Source organism: Mauremys mutica, chromosome 3 (assembly GCF_020497125.1).
Source record: "Mauremys mutica isolate MM-2020 ecotype Southern chromosome 3, ASM2049712v1, whole genome shotgun sequence".
Lineage (NCBI taxonomy): Eukaryota > Metazoa > Chordata > Testudines > Geoemydidae > Mauremys > Mauremys mutica.
In genome coordinates this window covers 99,151,715-99,172,883 of record NC_059074.1, presented here as the reverse complement: position 1 = coordinate 99,172,883, position 21,169 = coordinate 99,151,715, and the positions used below count along the sequence as shown (strand labels likewise).

The 21,169-nt window shown below is 45.3% G+C and overlaps 1 protein-coding gene across 1 annotated transcript in view; it reads left to right on the top strand.

Moving 5' to 3' along the window:
- The window catches only part of SAMD3 (sterile alpha motif domain containing 3), an 84,648-nt gene that overhangs the window by 56,433 nt on the left and 7,046 nt on the right, over positions 1 to 21,169 (top strand). Inside the window, exon 7 of the mRNA XM_045011865.1 lies at positions 9,756 to 9,923. Coding sequence (XP_044867800.1) covers positions 9,756 to 9,923 — 168 coding nt within the window. The remainder of the gene's footprint in view (positions 1 to 9,755; positions 9,924 to 21,169) is intronic.

Below are 21,169 nucleotides of genomic sequence, written 5' to 3'. Positions count from 1 at the left end.
TGGACTGCTCAGTGTCACAATCATTAAGTCCCTTTGTAAATCTAGCCAATAGAATCTGTAAATAAATATCCATTTAATATTTCCACAGGTTGTTAATGTTAACCTCTGCACCAAAATACTGTACATCTGATGTGGCGGTGGGAGGGCAGAATCAGAAAGCCAGTGATAATACTTTCCCATATAGTAGATGCAGCATTCAGAATAGAATTAAAAAAAATAATTCAGCACTTTTTGTACAGTACTGTTCTATCTGAGGTATCCTTTTAGAGGGCTTAAAGGCAGCCTTTTGAAAAGATCTGGATACGAGCAGTTAATGACCTCCATTTCACTTTACTTTACACAGTTTCTACGAAACAACTTATACACCAAATCAAACTTCAAAAAGCAAATAATTGTTTTATCAAATGTAATTTTGGGGTGGAGAGGAACTGAGAGCCTGTATAAATGCCTACCTTCTGTATAAGAATCCTCCCTCAAAGTTCAGCATTACACAGCAGCACTAGTGCAGTGAAACCCTGAATCTCATTGTTGACATTTTTGATTATATAACTGTTGCATACAAAATGATTATTCTTTAGTAAATTGCTACATTTAATCTGCCCATAATCCTCTCCCTCCTGTGTCAGATACACAGAGTAATCCTTGTTCTCTTCCGATGAACATGGCAAATCTTCTTGTTTTTGTGGTGTTAGTAAAAATAAAGTGACCCAGTGGGCTACCGGTTAACTCCATTTAAGAATGGCAAGACAGATGCCTCCACTTGCCCTCCAGAACACATCTCACTGACTGCCACTACTTGGGAAGCAGGATAAATATATGTAATGGCAATCTTATCTCAACTGATGAAATAGTTTGTGTGAGCAGGGTTTTGCAGAAGCTTATGGGAATCCTATTACAGAAATAAATTTAGCTAAACTCTTAATGTATGTGAGGGGAGGAGGATGAAATATCTAAGTGTTTTGAACTTTGAATTTGAGAGATTTAAAGCTCTATATAGGTGGCTGCTGAAAAATCAGCTAAAAGATATCTCCAAGACAAAGATGAGGTTAAAAGAAAAATCTGCAAAATAACCAATTAAAATATTTAAAACTGGCAGAATAATGTGTTAAATATATCATGTCCCAAAAATATTTATTTAACATCAGAGATTAAATATACTTTATTAGTACTAAATTCAGTATTATTTGGCTTTTTTTTTATAAAGATGTTTTCACAACATTCTCTGGGCACATGAACACAAGCAGGTTGACTATTTGATACTAAATATAAATAGTTATGGCCAGGCTTCTAAGGATGCAGATAGAGGGATTTTCAAAAGCATATAGATGTTGCAATTAATGAGTTAGGTGCCTGTGCAGTTTTGAAAATCCCACTAGATACCTAAATACTTCAAAAAAAATCTGGCACTTAACCCTCAAATTGAGCTGTTAGCATATGGGTGTAGATATGCACGGGGCAAAAGCCCGAGTGAACAGAAGGACTATATTCTTAACCCTGAAGTTCAAGTCAGTCAATATCTCACCAATAGGGGAGATCAGTTCCAAAGTCAAAAGCTATTATATGTTGAAGTCTAGGTGAAGACTAAATGCCTGGTTGAATATCTTAAAGAAAAGGAAAAAACGCAACAACCCCCCGACCCCTTTTTGACTAACAGAACCAAATGAATGTGAATATGTTAGCAAAAAACCCTGCTTCCTTTCATTTTGCTACTGTTCACTGGTCATTCTGTGGCAATTGCTCTATAGCTAAAGTTGCAACTGAATTTCCATTATAAGGTGATTTTTGGCTTTTTTCCCCCTTTCCTTCTGTCAAGCTGTCTGGAGTAGCTCATGACCAGGAGCGCCAATGTCATGGCAGACAGTTACAAACCAGGGCACAAACCCCAAACTGGTTGTGAGCTCTATACTTAGATTTTACCAACCAGGTATCAAGTGTGAACTCCTCAGGTAATACAACAGCCTTAACATGGAGTCACAGACAGTCCCTTGGGTACTCTGGTCTATCTTGCCACCCAGGCAAGTCTGCCTTTGTAATAGATGGTCCCTTATATCACAAGTCACAACAATATTCGCATTACTTTCAGTCCCAAAGGACCAGTCACTCACCTCATCATTTGTACCTCAGATCTCACACTGAAGACAATGCTTATAGCCAATCCTATAATAAACTAACTAAAGATTTATTAACCAGGGGCAAGAAATGAGTTATTTACAAGGTTAAAGCAGGTAAACATGCACATACAAATGAGTCTTAGGCCTGGTCTACGCTGGGGGGGTGAGGAGGGGGTCGATGTAAGATATGCAACTTCAGCTATGAGAATAGCATAGCTGAAGTTAACATATCTTATTTCGACTTACCTCGTATCCTCATGGCACGGGATCGACGGCTGTGGCTCCCCCATCGATCCTGCTTCTGCCTCTCGCCCTGGTGGAGTTCCGGAGTCAATGGGGAGCGCGTTCGGGGATCGATTTATCGTGTCTAGAATAGACACGATAAATCAATCCCCAATAGATCGATCACTACCCGCTGATCCGGCGGGTAATGTAGACGTACCCTTAGGTTTCAAAAAGTAATAGAAGCTGCTGTATTGAGCAAGCTCTGTTTGCCCTTTAGGGTTAACCGAAGCTAAACATCTGGGGATCCCTTGTTTATGCTTAGAAATCTTGTCCTCTCCCCAAAGTCCAAGCAGCATAGGGGATAACCATTTCTTCTTGACAGGGATTTTTATTCCTTTCCCCCAGAGCTCAAGATGATGGGAGGAAGGTTTGTTCAGTCTTCTCTTCATGGGTGTGGGATGAACGATCAGCAAAGTCTTTTGTCCACTGTTGTTTCACAATGGCTGGTCAGATATCTATGGGCCTTCGTTTGCTGGGGCAGAGATGACACCTCTTGTGGTAAACTAGCATTTCACAATCAGTAATGCTTCTCTCCTGGGGGGCTTACAGTTTTAGAGCAAACACTTAAATATTACCTTATAATGTGGGATACAGATATTACAAGTGAGATTAATGCATGCAGCAACTCGCAAACATTTCATAAAAGTCCAAACACTAAACACATCTTTAGAAATCTAATACCTATTTTAACAATTCTAACACTCATCTCTGTGTTAGTATTGTTAAAATAGATATTAGCAGAGATGTTTTGTGAGCCAGACTGATCTCCAGCTATGCATTTGTCAGTGTTCAGTGACGCTTAGGGGCCTTGACATGAGCTGGCACCTGGTCTGCCAGTGTCACACATCTTCTCCCAAAATTAGCCAAAAAAGGTAATATTGGCCTGAAAGTATAAAAGTTAGGATGAGGGCCAAGGTAGATATTTTTCTACCAAATCTGAAGTGAATCAGACAAATGGTTCCTAAATTATAACCTAAAGATAAAGGTGTTCACCAGAGCTGGGAAAGTTCTTTACTGGGTTTCTTGTTTGCCACTTTTCAGGTGAGAAATGAAACTTAGTTTACTGGATTCCCTTAGCTGAGATCTGATGCCCAGCCCCCAGTCAGTTACTTAGCCCTGGTCTACACTACAGAGTTAGGATTGAGGTAAGGCAGCTTACATTGACCTAACTCTGTAAGCATCTATGCTAAAATGTTGCTCCTGCCAACGTAACTCGCCCGCTACACCAACTTATTAACTCCACCTCCATGAGAGGCGTAGCACTTTGGTCGACGTAGTTAAATTGATGCAGTGTCAATATAGACACTGTGTTGCTTACATCAACTGTTTCTGCGTTTCAGAAGCCATCCCATAATGCCGCACACTGACAGTTAAATCGGTGCAAGCTCTCCTGGTGAGCACATGCACTGCCAACACATGGAGGGTAGCGTGGACATGCAAAAGTGATTTAACTACTGCAGAGGCTGTCTGTCGATGTAACTTAGGTTGACATAATTTTGTAGTGTAGACATACCCTTAAAGACTACATTCACAAGCTACTATCTTTGTAAGCGTAAGCTTCATCGGTGGGATCTTGTCAACTGGAAAAAAATAATTCTCCCATCGAACAGCTCATGAAAGGCCCAGTGCACCTCCTAAAGCTCATGAAGTTCTCTGCTCCTGCAGCCCTGAGCACCTGAAAGTTGTGAACAAGAGGATATGCGTGAATGTTTATATGCCACTGTAATTGCTACCACCACATCGGAGGTAGCCCATAGGAAAAGGGTGAATGAGCTCTGAGTTCCTCCTCCCCTCACCCAACTTCAGGTCTCGTCTTAAAATCCTCCAGTGGTTCTCTGTGGATTATAGAAGTAGGACCACAGGAGGTTTGTTGGGTGGAAAAGGCAAGAAGTGTTAGTGATTGTCCACTGACTTTTCTTGAGCACCCTTCTCCCTACCTGCATGTCTCTGTTCCTGGCAGCTCTTCCCCATTACCTGATCTCTGGTAGGGCATCATGGGGAAATGGATCTCTGGAAGAGATGGTGTAGTAATTGGGACCTATTCCAGTTGTGACCTGACCTGTGGGAAAGGGGATAGAAATTGATAAAATGGTTCTATTACCTGTAATAACAGAGGGCATGTGGAGGCAGAGGGCTATTGGGGAGAAATGGAGACATGGGGAATGGATCCTTGCTGACGGGAAGAGGGAGGCTGCCAGCAGTTCAGGGTTGGTGGGGCGGGAGGAGCATTTAGAAGCAGATCAGCATGCCTGAAGAAAGCAAGAAAGTATATAGTCTGTTAATGTTTAGGTACCAAATTACTTAGTTGGCTTTACACTGTGTGTGCCTGATGTGCTTGTGTGACTACACAGCTTTTCTCTGATGGGATCTACCATTAACAAAACACTTGTAAACTCATGTTACAGCAACCGTTTCTACCTCAACCTTACTTATACTGTCTTAACCAGCTCGAGCATAATAAAGCAATCCTCTGGAAGGTTGGCTGTGAGAGTATTGTACTGCATTGTCGAGAAAATTGGCTTGCACTGGAAAATTTCCATGTAGCACAAGAACATTACGCAAAGTTCTCTTCTACAAGCATCAAGTGCATCACTCCATTGAGGACCTAAAAATATTATTGATGACTCACTTCTCTGAGAAAACAGAACAATTTCCCACTGTAAACATGGGAGATGGAGAGAGAATATTCAGTCACTTCAGAAAACACGTTTCATCTGGTTGCCAGCAAAGACACATCTACCGAGGAAAATGTGAATCAGTATCTGATTCTTGTTGAGTTGCATAAGGGTATGATATTCTACTGTTCAATTACAGTCCTCTTCACTTAGATTCATTGTCCACTTATTCACAGAGACTGGGGCCAAGTGATTGCTCAGCACATACCTATTGTGTCTTTAGGTTGCCCTAGTCTATATACTGTTTCTAGACTAGATGCCTCCATAGAATCAGGAAAAGATGACAATTATGAAAAAGATTACTGCACTGGCAATAAAACCTTCCAAATTCCTCTATTGGAGAAAGGTATGAGATGAAACATGGTACAAGGAAACTCTTGTGATATTTAGAATAAATCAGGAAACTCTTGTGGTATTTGGTAAATGCCAGAAGTGAATGTAGAACTATCTTAGTTGAAATTAGCACTTAGGTTTATATGGTCATGATGGTCTTGGGACTAGACAGGTAGGCAGAGGACATTATACTTCAGTAAAGTGTTTCAGAAATGTGATTTCATGTTTGGGCTTTATAGTTATGTTGTCGTTTAGAAACATGTTAAAGGGATAGCTTGGAGTGGAGGCAGTTTAAAAAATGAAATAAAAGTAGATTCAACGAAAGTCTTGTCAAAACAGACAGGTTTCCCTGTCTCCAGTGGCTCTGGAAGATAGAGAAACATGCTGCATCTACCTCCCCTTCTCTCTTTCTCCCCCCTCCCCCGAACAGAGAGGCAGAAATCCAGGCCACTCTGCCTCCCCACTTCCTGGGAATGGGCAGCACCTTCCTAGATCGGGATGAGGTGGGGGAGGGGAGTGTTTGGCAGAGCACACAGGCTCTCTGCCTTGTGAAATGGACAGGGACCTTCCCTGAGGGCAGCCAATAAGGCCAAAAGATTCCATCTCATTTCTCCTGAAATAGAATTTTTCTTTATATTTGTTTCCATGAAAATTTTTGCATTTTTGTTATTTTGTTCCTCTTCAAGACTAAACTTTTTCTCAGAAATATGAACATTTTCATGGAAGAGGGGTCCCTTTTTTCTGCCAGCTCAGTGAACTGTACTATTGGGTACGATCTTGGCCCTATGCCTATGGTTTACAATTACTTTCCTATTTTTTTTAAAAAGTCTTTCTCTCTCCTGTACCTGTGTGAAAGACCCACAACCAGGAGAAAACAATTGATTATATTTGAGGTGCTGTTAGGTGCACAGAGGAAACAAACCAAAGAGAAAAAATTCTCCAGTCTTTCTGTGTTAGTAATCTTAGAGCAGGCCCACCGACAGCAATTCCGGTGGCCAGGGCCGTCCCTTGGGGGGGTGGCAGGGCCCAGGGCAGAGTGACGAATCCGGCAGTGGCTGGGCCGTCCGAGTCCTTTTAAATTACCCAGGCCCCTGGGCAAATGCCCCCTTTGCCCCCTCGCCTGGTCTGTTTTAGAGCTTGTCTACATGAACAGTGAGACTGCTGCAATCTGGGGTGTGAATCTACCGTGTGCACCCCACTGATGCACATTAACAGTTTGTTAGAGTACTTCAGTCTAGTCTTCTTTGAAACAGTGCATTAATGCATTAATGGCTCAAAGTGCATTAATGCAATTTGCTGCAGTCTAGTTGTTCATCTAGACAAACACTGAAGTTTTCCTTGTAATTATAGTATGTAAGTTCAGATAGAAATGAGTGTTTCAGGTTGATGAAGTCTTGATAATGGCACCAAGACCACTTAGAGATTCATGAGTCTGCTCTAGAGCCTTAGCTAAAAGCCAGTTGGCTTGTAGCTCATGCAGTAGAGGGTCATGCACTAAGCTCCCGAGGTCCCAGGTTTGATCCTGCCTGCTGGCAACAGAGGTCTGTCAGTGTTACACATGAGCACTGCTGTCTCACTCTAGGTGTGTAGATGCCTAAGCCACAGAGTGATGCACAAACCAGGGGAAGATAGGTATTCCTTTGCCTAGCTTGCCTGAAGGGCCCAATCTGGTACATGTGCTCAGATGTCACCTATGAGATCAGGCTACATATGTGAACCTGCAGAAAACAGCCAGGGGACACCTCACTCATAATTTATAGCCCAGTGGTTAGAGCACTCACTTGGGATGTGGAAGATTCCCAGTCAAGTCCCCTCTGTGTCTGATGAGGAGAAAGGATTTGAATAGGTATCTCCTACCTGTCAGGGGTATACCCTAATCACTGAGTTATAGGATGTTTTGATGTGGGATCCCCTCAACTTCCTCCATTGAAGCTATTCCACCGTGAATTAATAACGAAAGAGTCATTGGCCAGAGAAAATGAGTGAGCGTCAGAATTGACTCTGTAGCCTGGTGGTTAGATGTGAGATACAGAATCCAGTCCCCTTGCTCCCATGAATTTTTTAAATTGTTTATTCAAGTGGATTAGCTTTAACAGGAGAGGGTAACCCACATCAGAATATCCCATAGCCCAGTGGCTAGGGTGCTCACCTGAGAAGTGACAGATCTGTGTTCAACTCCCTTCTCATTAGGCAGAGGGGAGACTTGAGCTGGGGAGTCTCCCACATCCCAGGTGAGTATCCTAGTCACTGAGCTAAAGGTTATGTGGAAGGTCTGCCTCTTCCCCTGGCTCCTTGAAAAACAGCATTGGCAGCTAATGCCAAAAGAGGGTTTGAAGCTGAGAATCCCAAGCAGAGGGAGGCATTGAACACCCTTAGAGAAGCAGGGCTTTGGACACACTCTTAGGCCTGGTCTACACTGTGGGGGGGGTCGAACTAAGGTACGCAAGTTCAGCTACGCGAATAGCGTAGCTGAACTCGAACTACCTTAGTTCGAAGTACTCACCCGTCCAGACGCCGCGGGATCGAAGTCCGCGGCTCCCCCGTCGACTCCACCACCGCTGTTCGCGGTGGTGGAGTTCCGGAGTCGACGGGAGCGCGTTCGGAGTTCGATATATCGCGTCTAGATGAGATGCGATATCTCGAACTCCGAGAAGTCGAATGCTACCCGCCGACCCGGGCGGGTAGTATAGATGTAGCCTTAGCTTCAGTATCTCCCATTGGATAGCCTAGACTGGGAGCCACCTACCATGCTGTTTTTGTGAATCCCATCCAGAGGCACTATCTGTCTCTACTCATTGTATAGGGATCTTAGTGCCAAACTCCAGCTTTGTGAATCCCAGTGATTTTGTAGGAACTGGGACACAGAGTGTTGCCACGCCAAAGTTTCCTTGTGAAACTGGCTCCTCGTGCCTGGACTGGTTAAATCATGGACCCATGTTGGCACAAGGTTTAAAAGCAAGTGCTGTTCTGTGGGATGTGTAGCGCTACATCATCATCTTTTCCCAATGCCAAGTTTAGGTAGGGCTTTGGTACCTAGACTGCCAACCACCTCAAGTCTAGGCCCACTTTATAGATGGGGAAATGAGGCATAGAGAGGCTAAGTGACTTACCAAAGCTCACATAGAAAGTCTGAGGCAAACCAGGGATTTCAACCCAGGTCTCCCATGCTCTAAGTGAGTGACCTAACCACCAGGCAATCCTTCTTCTGGCTTTATTTATCCTCATCCTAATTCTACAGGCTTTATTTATTTCGGTGGTGTTCCTACGTCTCAGAAAATAAGAATAATCTGATACTTTGTACCTGTGGGAAGTGGTGCTGGAAATAGGGAGACTTATTTGTGTATCAATTTTATACATTTGAGTCACTCCTGGAGCATCTCTTCTTTCAGACAATTTAATACTTGCTCAATTTTGTAACCTTTTATTGCAGAAATGTGAATAATACAATAAACAGCAACTCTTGCAGGAAGGATTTACAAACTGAGTCATTGATCCAGTTGTCAAAATTAGCATCATTGTCTTGGGTTTGCCACTTTTCAGGTGCTGCTCAGATACCCCAAGTATTGGGAGTGGTATAAGAACTTATTTAGAATAGCTCTCTTTAAGAACAGCAAGTGGAGACAACACTTCCATTGGGACTTCCAATGGCATTTCCTCCTTCCATGCTAAGTATTTGGGGTGATGGAGTGGGGAGTCTCATTGAGGCACAAACAGCTCGTATAGTTAACTCATTCATTCTAAAGGAAGTGCTTGTAAATTAAAAGAGAGCCTCAGTAAGATATGACTGCTCCAAGCTGGGTCTTGACTATATCAAATGAAAAATCAGGTGTTTTCTCCACATTTTGGTATGCTTCAAATATGAAGTTTTATGTTACCATCTCGTAGAAGCCAGTACACCACAGATATTTCCAGGGAAACTTGAGTTGGGGCAGTAGATTTGGGATTAAACACAAGTAAACAGCAAAGAGCTCAATCAGTAACTTTCACCATCTTTTAACATACAGTCAATTTTTCTCTCTTATGCTGCTAAGTCATATAAAGCTACAAAATACTAATTTGATGGACATTGGTGATATTAGGAGGCAGATATGACAGAGTGGCATTCAAACTGCAGCTTGTCTGTTTTCTGGCCCATACTGCAATTGCCTGCTTTTCTTTGGGACAGCCTCTGCGTATTGGGTTTAGGTACCTAAGTATATAAACTGTAGGTGCAGTTAAAGAAGCTTGCTAAAAATTTGTACCCATCCTTGTCAGTTTTTCCTTTGTCTAGAAATAGTAGATAATGACCTGCTTTGAGAGAGTGGCGCAAACTCCTGATGGATTCTAATGATGGTGGGGTTTTTTTATGCAGTTGCTATGGAAACGAGCCCTTAAAGATCGCTTCAAATATGTGCGGAGACCAATTGAAGATGATGAGCAGGTTATAAGGAACAAATGCAAGTTCGGTCACAGGCGAGGACAGACAAAGAAATCTTCTGCTGAAAACAGATGTGGCGAAATCCAAATGGTGCAAATAAAAGTAAGCTTTCTGGTTCCTGTTAGAAGGGAAAGTTAGTCCATAAATAACGTGAATGGGAAATATGTACCCTTGGCTCTACGGTGGCAGAAAGACACCACATGCAGAAGTGAGAGTAGCCTCACTCTACTTGGAGCTAGCCGTGCATGAGGGGCGCTCTTTGGGCCAAGGGAGAAGCAGTTGGGGCTTCTAAACTGTGGCGGGATGGTGGGGTTAGGGGTTTCTGCAGAGATGACTGATGCCTGCTGAGAGTGGGGGGCACAATTTAAAGGTTCACCCCCCCCAACAGCATGAGGCACGCCCTCCTTGCCCTCAGTGGCCCCTCCCTGCAGCTCCCTGGTGTTAGCTCCACTTGGAGAGGCAGCAGCAAGCAGTTGGGAGCTGCAGGGAAGGGCCGCAGCTTTAGCTCCACCGTGAGAGACAGCAGCAAAGGCTCCCAGCTGTTTGCTGCTGCCTCTTCCCACATCCACAGCTTCCAGCTTGCCGGGTCCAGCAACTGCCATGCAGGGAGGGAGCCTGAGGCACCATGTGACTGAGCAGGGCCAGCAAACCCTGGCAAAAATACGTGGGGGGGGGAGGGGGGAACGGGACAGTCTCTACGCAAAAGAATAAATGGACACAAATCTGACATCAGGAATCATAACATTCAAAAACCAGTGGGAGAACACTTCAGCCTCTCTAACCACTCAGTGACGGACTTGAAGGTGGCAGTTTTGCAACAAAAAAACTTCAAAAACAGACTCCAAAGAGAGACTGCTGAACTTGAATTAATATGCAAATTAGATACAATTAACTTAGGTTTAAACAGAGACTGGGAATGGTTGGGTCATTACACTAATTGAATCTATTTCCCTATGTTAAGTTCTCCTCACACCTTCTATGGGTCATCTCAATTATCACTTCAAAAGTTTTTTTTTCCCTCCTGCTGATGATAGCTCATCTCAATTGATTGGCCTCTTACAGTTGGTATGGGTATTTCCACCTTTTCATGTTCTCTGTATGTATAAATATCTCCTGTCTGTGTGTTCCATTCTATGCATCCGAAGAAGTGAGCTGTAGCTCATGAAAGCTTATGCTGAAATAAATTTGTTAGTCTCTAAGGTGCCACAAGTACTCCTGTTCTTTTCACAATTTTTCAGTCACCAGGTCCAGCCACAGCTGAACCCTCCGTGTTAATAAGTGTACATGTATATTTGAGCAGATAATTGGTGCCCTTATATCTTCACACGATAGTCCATCTGTGGTATGTTATAAGTAGTCTGTGTACTAATATATAGGATACATAGGTGCTTATGAATGTACATATGCAGGTGTTGCATCTTTCTACTGAATTCTCTATTTATAGATGAAGCCATTACTGTCAGGTATGTGACATAAAGGGTGTTAATATTGATGTATACACTGTCATAAATGCGCTGTGTTCTATTATGCTTTGCCAACTCTAATACCACTTATATTGATGCTGCTGTTGAAAAAATACAGTTAAACTTTAAACCACCAAGTTATATCAGTATTTTGAAAAAGACACAATCAAATGTTTGGCCTCCAGCTTGATCTATATATTTCCCTCCTTGTATCTGTTTATGAAGTGTAGATGTTTCATTGGAGGAGAAAGATGGGGATTTCTTTTAAACAACTTCTATGTAAATTGTAATCTGGGGTTTGTGGATTACTGAAATTTTTAATCCAAAAATACATCTTGGTTTTGGAACACCCTAAAATCTATTCATTCCCTTTTTGGAGCTTTGCTTGCAGGTATAAACACATCCCTACTTCTGCATGTTCCAGTTGAAAGTTTTTGTACTTGCAAAAAACAAGAGGCTAATATAAAAACCTTGTTTTCTATGGTTAGTCTTGGGCACTATACGTAGCGGAGAAGGTGCAGGTTGGCCTTTCCCTGCGTTCATGCAAAAGAGAGCCTTAATTTGTCTGCTAGTACTTGGAAAGTACAAATGTAGCTCTTCTAATAGTACTAGCCAGCCCAGAAGGGCTCTCTCTGGTTAGGGTCCTAGCCTCACACCTGCCATGCCAGCAGGGGAATATGGTGGAGTGCAAACTACACCTTCCCTACAAGAGGAGAAAGAGCCACTGCTCCCTGTACTCCAATGGCTTTCACAGTTACACTGCTTTCTCCCTCTATTGCCCAAGTGCTTGGTTGCTCCCTCTGACACAATGCTCAAAGCCATTATTTAGCCTCTGTTTTAGAGTTTATGAGGAAGGAAAAAGATCTCTAACATGAAGGAGAATTTGTTCAGTAGTCTTAATGTTATGAACGATTGCTACTGGCAAATTTCTGCTGTTCTGTGACGACCTCCTCCATTTGGAATGAGGGCAATGGGATGTGTAGGTCTCCCTCAGGGTAGCCCTCATTTTAATTACTCATTTCTTCTTTTTCTTACATGCCACAGAAGTTTTAAATGCAAAAACTAACAGTAGAGCAGCCTTTTAGGTTAAGAAATCATGATAGCAAAATTAAGAATTCATAATTTATTTTAGCTTTCATATGATTTCTGTATATTAATAAATGATTCTGGCTCAGCTCCCTGAGACTATGATTTAGACATTACAAATGCACACTTTAACAAGATGCTTATTAGCATCCTTTTTGGCAAGAGCTTTGTGTATATTTATTTATAAGAACACACAGAAAGGCACCCATCCAAGGCACTGGGCACCATGTCATAAATTAAAATAGCAGAATACACATCCTTGTTTCATGTCTTTACAGAAGCTAATATTCTTCTTCAAGTGCTTGCTCATGTCCATTCCATTCCTAGGGTGTGCACGCCCACGTGCGCGGCCGTTGGAGATTTTTGCCTTAGTGGTATCTGTAGGGTCGGCTGTGGTGCCCTCTCGAGTGCAGCACTTGTGTATTAGGTGCTGCTGGCCCTAGGCCCTCTCAGTTCCTTCTTACCGCCTGTGGTGGTTAGTCGAAGTATCTTTTCCTTGCCTAGCAGTGACTAGGTCCAGCCTTAGGGTCTTGTAAGTAGTTTGTTTATAGTAGTTAGTGGTAAGTGTAGTTAGAAGTTAGAGTCCCATTGGGGATTTTGCTCCATGCAAGGCATGTGCCAATCTCCGGGGTTTAAGCCTTGCTCAGACTGCAACAGGCCTATGCCTGTAAGTGACCCCCACAGCAGCTGCCTGAAGTGCTTGGGGGAGTCACATGTGAAGGACAAGTGTTGCATTTGCAATAACTTTTGACCCAGGACCCAGAAAGAGCATGACATCCGTCTGAGGGCCCTTGTCATGGAGGCTGCTCTCTATCTCAGCCTCAGTGCGTAGCACATTCCAGCACCGGGCTCTGCCTGGCACCGCTCTCCGTCACCGGTGCCCAAAAAGAGCGCCAAGAAGCATGGCTCCCCGGCACCAGACAAGAAAGGCCATGGGGCATCGTGCCTCCCCAGTCGGTGCCGGTAGCCCCCCAAGGAATCCACCACTGACTCCTGGGAGTGGTATGGGACCCAGAATTGTGGCAGGGCTGACGCCTTCCCAGGCTGTCTCAGCGCCTAAAGAGCAGAGGCCTCTACCAGTGCCACTGGCACTGGGTGTGCCACAGGAAGCGGCAAAGGCTCCCTATGAGGTCAAGCCAGATATCAGGACCCCCCAGAGGGCAGTTGAGCGCTGCTGATCCCCAGAGCCGAGGCAGCGCTCTCCAATTCCGCACCGCAGATCTTCGGCTTTGCAGCCCAATTCCTCTCTGGCTTGCCCAAGATTACTGGTACCGCGATTGCGATCTCTGCCCTCTCAACGCGGGTTGCCTAGGGGGAGGCACATTGTATCGCCGGCGCTGTTCACTCTCTCGCTGGTCATCTTCTTGGCTCAGATCCTCACCTCCCCACACACCGTGGTAACGATCTCTGTCACAATACCAGTCCCCCAGCCCTGGCCCTGGTCCTATTTGACACGCTGGTCTCCAGCAGCTACGGTTAGCTGACAGATGCAGGCATCGGCGGCCCCGCTCTTCCTCCTCATTTAGCCATGAAGCAGCCATGCCGTGAGATGCAGGGAGCTGAGTGCAGGATGCAAAGTGTGACTGTGATTCTGTATGAGTACGTTGGAATGGAGAGGAAGAGGTATGGGAGGCTGAACTGACAGCATTAGAAGGTAGAAGAACCACACGAGGACAATGAGAATGAGCTTGGCCCGATCTGTCTTCAGCTTGAGGATGACCTGTGGGATGATTGGGATCCAGGGGGAAAGCGTACAGGAGAGCTGACTGCCAGCTGAGATGGAAAGTGTCAGACAGGGAGCCTGGACTGCGGCCCACTCAAGAACAGAACAGATAACATTTTCTGTTGTCCCTCATGGCCCTCAATCTTCAGAATGCTCCACACTGTGAAGATGACCCAGAGAACACCTGTCTTCACAGACCACTCGTGTTTCAGGGGAAAATTCCCAATGAGATGGTCTGTGAGATGTATTTGCTATATTTGTTGAAGCCACGAAGGTCGAGAATGGGTCTTGCTTCTCCCTTGGATTTTGGCACCAGAAAGTACCAGGAATAGAAGTTGTGACACACACCCACACACCCGCGTGTTCTGGTGGAACCTCCTCCACTGCCCCCAAAGCCTGTAGAGAGTGAACCTGCTTGAGGAGCAATATCTGATGAGAGGGGTCCTGGAGGGAGCAGGGAGATGCAGAGGAACTGGATGGCATAGCCTGATCTGATGGAGCTTAAGACCGAGCTTTCTGTGGTGATTGAGCCCCAAGCATTGTAAAAGCAAGCCAGCCTGTACGCAAAGAGGGGGATGGGGAGAAGGGAGCAATGACTGGAACACTGCTCTGGACCAAGGAGTCAAAATGGGTGCTTGGGGGAGCACTGGGGGAAGGCATGTTAATTGGTCAAAACCTGGACCAGAATGTGTCCTCCTCTGGGACCTGTGCTCCTTTCTGGGGTAGTTCTGCTGTCTTGTGGGAGGGAAAGTCTTCCCAAATGTGAGCTGCAGAGGATGCTTTTGTTGACCACTATAGGGGCACCTCTGCACTGCTACCATATACACCCCCTCGGACCATAGGGTAGCTCTAGAGTCCTTGGAGGAGTGCAGAGTCTAGTCTGTCTTGTCCGACAAAATGAATTTTGCCATCAAAGGGCAAATCTTCTATGGCTTGTTGTACATTGGAATCAATGCCTGAATTCTGCAGCCAGGATGCCCTTTTCATTGGTCCCCACTGAGGCCATCACTCTGGCCAAAGTATCCGCGACATCTAGTGCAGACTGCAAAGAAGTCTTACCCACCAAGCAGTCTTTGGTAATAAATGCCCCAAATGCCTCCCTTGAGGCTTCAGGCAGCTGGTCAGCAAACTTAGACATAACTGTCCAGTGCACAAAATCATATTTGGATAGGAAATGCCTGCTAGGTTCCAGTGCGCATCGGCAAGGAAGAGGAGGTCAAAGCACTACATTTCCTTCCTTTTGTGGGTTTAAATCAAGAATGCTATTGAAATATAGGTTATTAGTCAGTAATGAAGTGCTCTATCCTACCATCATTGCATGCTTGTAATTCCAATTGTTATTTAAATTGAGAACAGCACATATGTCAACAACAGAGCAGACCCTTGCAATTTCACTGCTATATTAGTTTTATGACAATGATCGTTGTTAGCAGAGAATCATAGCAGGAGTGCAGTATATTTAACTACAATATGCTTGTGGATGAATAGTTACTTTCATAGCCAAGCTGGCTGAAAGGAAAAAAATAGCTGTTTGATTTATGCTTATTAGGTATTCTTACACAACAAATGCATCTGTTTAGATCTGGGAGTGGACTTAAATCTGCCCTGCAGGACTTTATTGTTCCCCATGATTATGACCAGGCAGTTCAGGGTCAGATTTGAGTAAAAACCCTCAAATCCCTGCACTGGTACGAAGTAGCGTTTCTCTATGCACTTCGTGGTAGGTGGTACTGAAGCCGGCATGCTCCAAGGGGCTCAAGGAGCACATTGTTAATAGGGAAGGTGACTCTCCCAGGGACAGGTGGCTGCAGGATATCCACAAACTTATGGATATTTTCCTGCAGGAACTCTGCTTGAATACGCAGGGAAGCAGCCAGATAATGCAAAAGGTCCTGGTATGCCTTGGAATCCTCTGGTACTGAAGAAGAGGAAGAACCAGATACCACAGAATCATCTGGTGATGAAGACAAAGCAGTTAACTGTGCCAGATCTGGATTCTTCTCCAGGGCTGGTGGACCTAGATGGGACAACTCTGGAGGCTCCATAAGGGGAAGGTTCACCGGTGCCTGCAGCAGATCAGTGATCACCACCACAGGCCTGCTTGGTGATCTCAGCTTAGAGCAAAATGAGGTCTGGGACCTCCGCAACTGAGGAGTGTCCCATGGATTCTATGGAGACCACTGGTTTGGATAAGGTGTTGGTGGCCAGTACTCCTGGGAGAATTCTGCACCACTCGATGTATGCAGCATTCACATCCCCCCACAGATTTCTTTGCTTCCCCGCAGAAAAAGGACTTTCTGACAGGGAAGCAAAGGGAACCTGCAAGAATGGTCACACACCCCTCCCCAGCAGTGCTGGTGCGTCATTTTGGGCGCCCAGGGCAGCTGGCAGAGAGGTAAATTACAATGTGGGAGGAGAGGGGTCCGGGATGCCCCTGCCGGTGGCTCCTACCCTGCACCAGGCTCATCTGCTAGTCTCGGCTGGGCTGGGGGAGGACAGGACTTCCTCTTCCTTGCAAGGAGTAGTCAGGACGGGGGCTGACCAGCCCCCAAAACCTCCCTGGCTGCAGGAAGCTCCACTCTCCCACCCCCCCTTTCCTGCTCCTCATCCACCCAACCCCCATGCAGCCGGACTTCCCCATACCCAGATCCCCTGCTGAGCCTCACCCCCCCTCCAAAACCCCTACCTCGCCGAACCTCACCCCCTGCACCTGGAGCCCCCCTCTACTCAAACCCTCCTGCTGAGCTCCACCCTCCTGCATTTGAATCTCCACCCCTGCACCCAGACCACCCCCCACTGAACCCCCTCCACTCAAATTCTCCCCGATGAGCCCACCCCTTCTGCACCTGGACCCCCCCCCCATGAGCCCTATGCATCTGGACCCCCCCATCCCACTGAGCCCCAACCAGCTGCACCTGGACCCTCACTCCACAAAGCTTCACTCCCCCAGCATCCGGAGCCCCCGCTGAGCCCCATCCTCCCACAGCCAGACCCCCTACCCCTGCTGAGCCCCAACCACTTTCCCCTGGACCCCCAGCAGAGTCCCATTGCCCCTGCACCTGGAACCCCTCAATGAGCCCATCCATCCAGATATCCCCTGCACCCTCTACTGAGCCACCCACACCCAGATTGCCCCACTCAGAACCCCCTCATCCCACACCTGGATCCCTCCACACTAAGCCCCTCCACATTTGGAACCTGATGGGCTGAGCCTGCCTGCCCATACCTGGTGCGGAGGGGCAAGGCCCCGAGGGCGTTTCTCGGATAGGCCCTGCACTTGCACTGTGTCAGGGTCAGGTGCAGCATCATTGCCGAGTCTGTCTCCTGGGGAGGAGGGGCTGCAGGTTGATCTCCTACCTCTGCAGTCAGTGGCTTTTGCTACCCACTGCCATGCTGGAGTCTCCACGTTTATTTATTGACAAATAAAATTTGCAGAGTTTTGCAGAATTTTAAGGTAATGTGTGCAAAATTTTCAATATTTGGCACAGAATTCCCTCAGGAATCGAGGCCAGCAGGTGCTGGGTCAGGGGTCACCGTCCCGACCATGACATAAGCGCCAATCCTGTTACCCATAGTGCTACATGAGTACCTCCCCCCCCCAATGTGGGTCAGGTGATGGACAACTGAAGGAGGAAGACACCAAGGAGTCCTGGGCTTAAGGGGACAAAGGTGGAACCAGTCCTGAAGGTGCAAGCAGCCAGTCTGACTCATCCATAGCCCAAAATGAAGAGGGAGCAGGCGCTCACGGTGGAGATGGTACGGCTGGCACCAGGTATGCTTCTGTTGGTTCCAGTGCTGGAAGTGGTGTCAACCCTGAAGTCGGCAGCGGTAGAGGTAATTTATCGGTGCTGAAGTGGAGGGTAGTGAGTGCCACCACGGTGACATTAGTGCCACCACGGTGACATTAGTGCCACAGACAGCAGAGGTGCCAAAGTCATTCCTATTGATAAGGTGACTTGTGCTGAGCCCAGCCCCATTTCCACTGACTGTTGGTGCTAAAAGACTCACAAGTTCAGTGGCTCTACCAGCCAATGGGGCTATGAATGATTCAGCCCTGGCAAAGTCTTGGACCCTGGGAGAGGTTGGGACAGAAAGGCAGAGGTGGTCTGTTCCTGCCTGATATGCCACCAGTGTGGAAACAGCGAGTGCTGGCATTGCCCTTGTCGGTACTAAACTCAATGGACACCCCTGGGCCAGAACCAGAGTCAATGGTACAGGGTCTCTGACCTCCCTGCGTGGTGCCGGGGAACGGTTGATGAGATCTGCTCCATCCCATGGGTCAGCACTCACTCATGCTGAACTGCACTCCTTCTGAAGGAAGTAGACAAGTCCCCACAGGATCTGGAGTGGCTATGATCAGTCATGTGACCCTTTCCTTGTCACACTCAGTGGAGAGCGACTCCTCCATCTCTTCGGAGAGGCACCAAGTCCGGGACGCAAAGCAGCAGCATTCTCAGAACTTGAGGGTGACCTCCGATCCATCATAGGTCTTGTGCTGAAAAAGGCCACACAGCCTGTTGAAGCAGGTGCTGCTTTAGATGAAGATCCTGACTCCATTTCATGAACTATTTGCAAATCTCTCCTGCACAGAACGGACAATATTTAAGCCCTGATGAGGGCATCAAAAGGGAAATACTTAAACTAAAGCTAACAAACACTAAATGTAACTAACACTATACTAAGAGTACTAATTAGCTATAGACAACTAGAAAAGTCACTAAGAAATAGAGAGGTTGTGAGGTTAGAACTCTCACACAGCTCCAACTCCAGCCACAGGCGATAAGAAGGAACTGAAAGAGATTGGGCTGCACTGCCTCATATAGTCAGGGGTTGGGCTATGGCCACGAGGCATGAGTGCTGTCCCTCCACGGGTACTGGTAGGCAAAATTTGCCAGTGCGTGCACGCAGTGGTTTTGGTGTACCCACAACTAAGTGGAGTACATGGCTGCATCTACTTGAAGAAGAACTCAGTTTGTCCTTGTTCATGCTGGCCAGCCAAACCATGTTAAATACTTGACTACAATAGACTATGCGTAAGCACCATTCTTCAAAAAGTTTAAATGTCACTGCAGACAGGGACTGTAAACTGGTACACGCAGATAAATAGGGATCATTACTTCTCCTACTGAATGACATTCACCTCCGTGTTGAAATGGCTTTTCATTTATTGTAACAATCATCTTGTGACAAACTAAAAGGTAAAGGGAGAAAAAAAAGAAGGGATCTTGAATAGTCAAGCATTTAGATGAGACTGAGTGCTGATTAATAGTTCATGGACTGCTTTTCATTTGGAAGAATGTATTTCACAAATATATCTTTAAGAAAAAAATGATCTGATGAAATATACAAGTTCTGTAATAAGGCAGTTATATATGGAACATTCTGGTACAAACATGGAGTTAAACACTTTTTTTAAATAAAAACAAAGAAAGTTGATGTTAGATAATAAGCTCCTGATGGTAGAAATTATTCATATAGCCTTGAACCAATGCCAGGTTTTCCCATTCTATCAAATCTCAAATTTGGTATGAATAAAACTCTGCTTAAAAATACCTAATAAGCATAAATCAAACAGCCATTTTTTCCTTTGTACTTTCAGCCAGCTTAGCTATGAAAGTAACTATTCATCCACAAGCACATTGTAGTTAAATATACTGCACTCCTGCTATGATTCTCTGCTAACCATCATTGTCATAAAACTAATATAGCAGTGAAATCGCAAGGGTCTGCTCTGCTGTTGACATTTGTGTTGCTCCCAATTAAATAACAATTGGAATTACAAGCATGCAGTGATGGTAGGATAGATCATTTCATTATCGACTAATAACCTAAATTTCAATAGCATTCTTGATTTAAACCCACAAAAGGAAGGAAATGTAGTGCATTTTAAGTCAGTGTTACTGACAGTGCATAGGGAGGAAGGATTCTCACAGCTGTCAGCTAAGGGCCTGAATACCAGCCCAAAGCTCATTATGAATTAGGTATTACCTTGCTGTAGGTATTTTCCACCCTCGAAGGGCTACAGATATTACCTAATAGTACGTCTCATCAAAATGCACATACCTGAAAACATTTGCTAAAACTCCACAGGTATTAAGTGGGTAACATGTACTGTCTGGAGGCTGCTATTTTAATAATGCCAGCCAGAAATGCAGTTCCTTGTTGCCTATGAGGATAGGAAGACCAGGGCTGCAGCCTGAGACATAGGGAAACAGGAGTGGTTCTGCTGCTTCTTCTAGGTAAGTTGAGGGCTTTGGGTTGGTGTGTGCAGCTATATAATACTTTTTGCCTAAGCTAGAGATAGAGTTTAAAATTCAGAATAGCCTAAAAAGAGCAGCAGAACAATCCTGTGGCAGTATCAGTCCAACACTGCAGCTGCTTCTTAATTATTTCACATTCCTATGTTTATGTAGACCATGTAGAGCATCTTGAAAGAAAAAATGCTTCAGGGCTGAGTCGTGCTTCTTTACTCAGGTAAGCAATCTCACCAACTTCAGTGGGATGACTAGCATGAATAGAGTGAACGTGATTTTTGCCCTCTGTTTCCAGTAGGTCAGGGGTTTACACATTTTTATGCCATTGCAGTGTTTCTTCTAATTTGTGTTGTGCGAGTTTAGTTCAGCTAGTGGAATCAGTAACTAAAAAGGCTCTCGTAAATGCATAGCCATCTGTAGCAGGATCCATGCAGTCAGGGGTTTGGCTGTGCTTGCTTTGATAGTTGTGAATGAAGATTAAAATGGAGGGAAGGTCACAACCTAGTCCTAGTACTTGTTGCCAAGCTTGTCTATGGCCACATCATGCCACACTGAGTCCGTCCATTCTGTGTCGTGTGTGATGGGGTTGTTGGGAGTATTTGCCTCTCCAAGAATGAGCAATTGCAGCACAGTTCAGGTGATTGAACAAACTGCTGGAATTCTGCAAACACACCCAAAAGACACATCACTGGCACCAGTGCCACTTGGAGTTGGAGATGTCATTCACATATCCTCATGTGTGCTGGGTTTTTTTAAGCACTGTTCTTTGTGCTGCGGCCATGCTGAAGAGTGAGGGGTGGGTTGAAAGTGCTTAATACATCC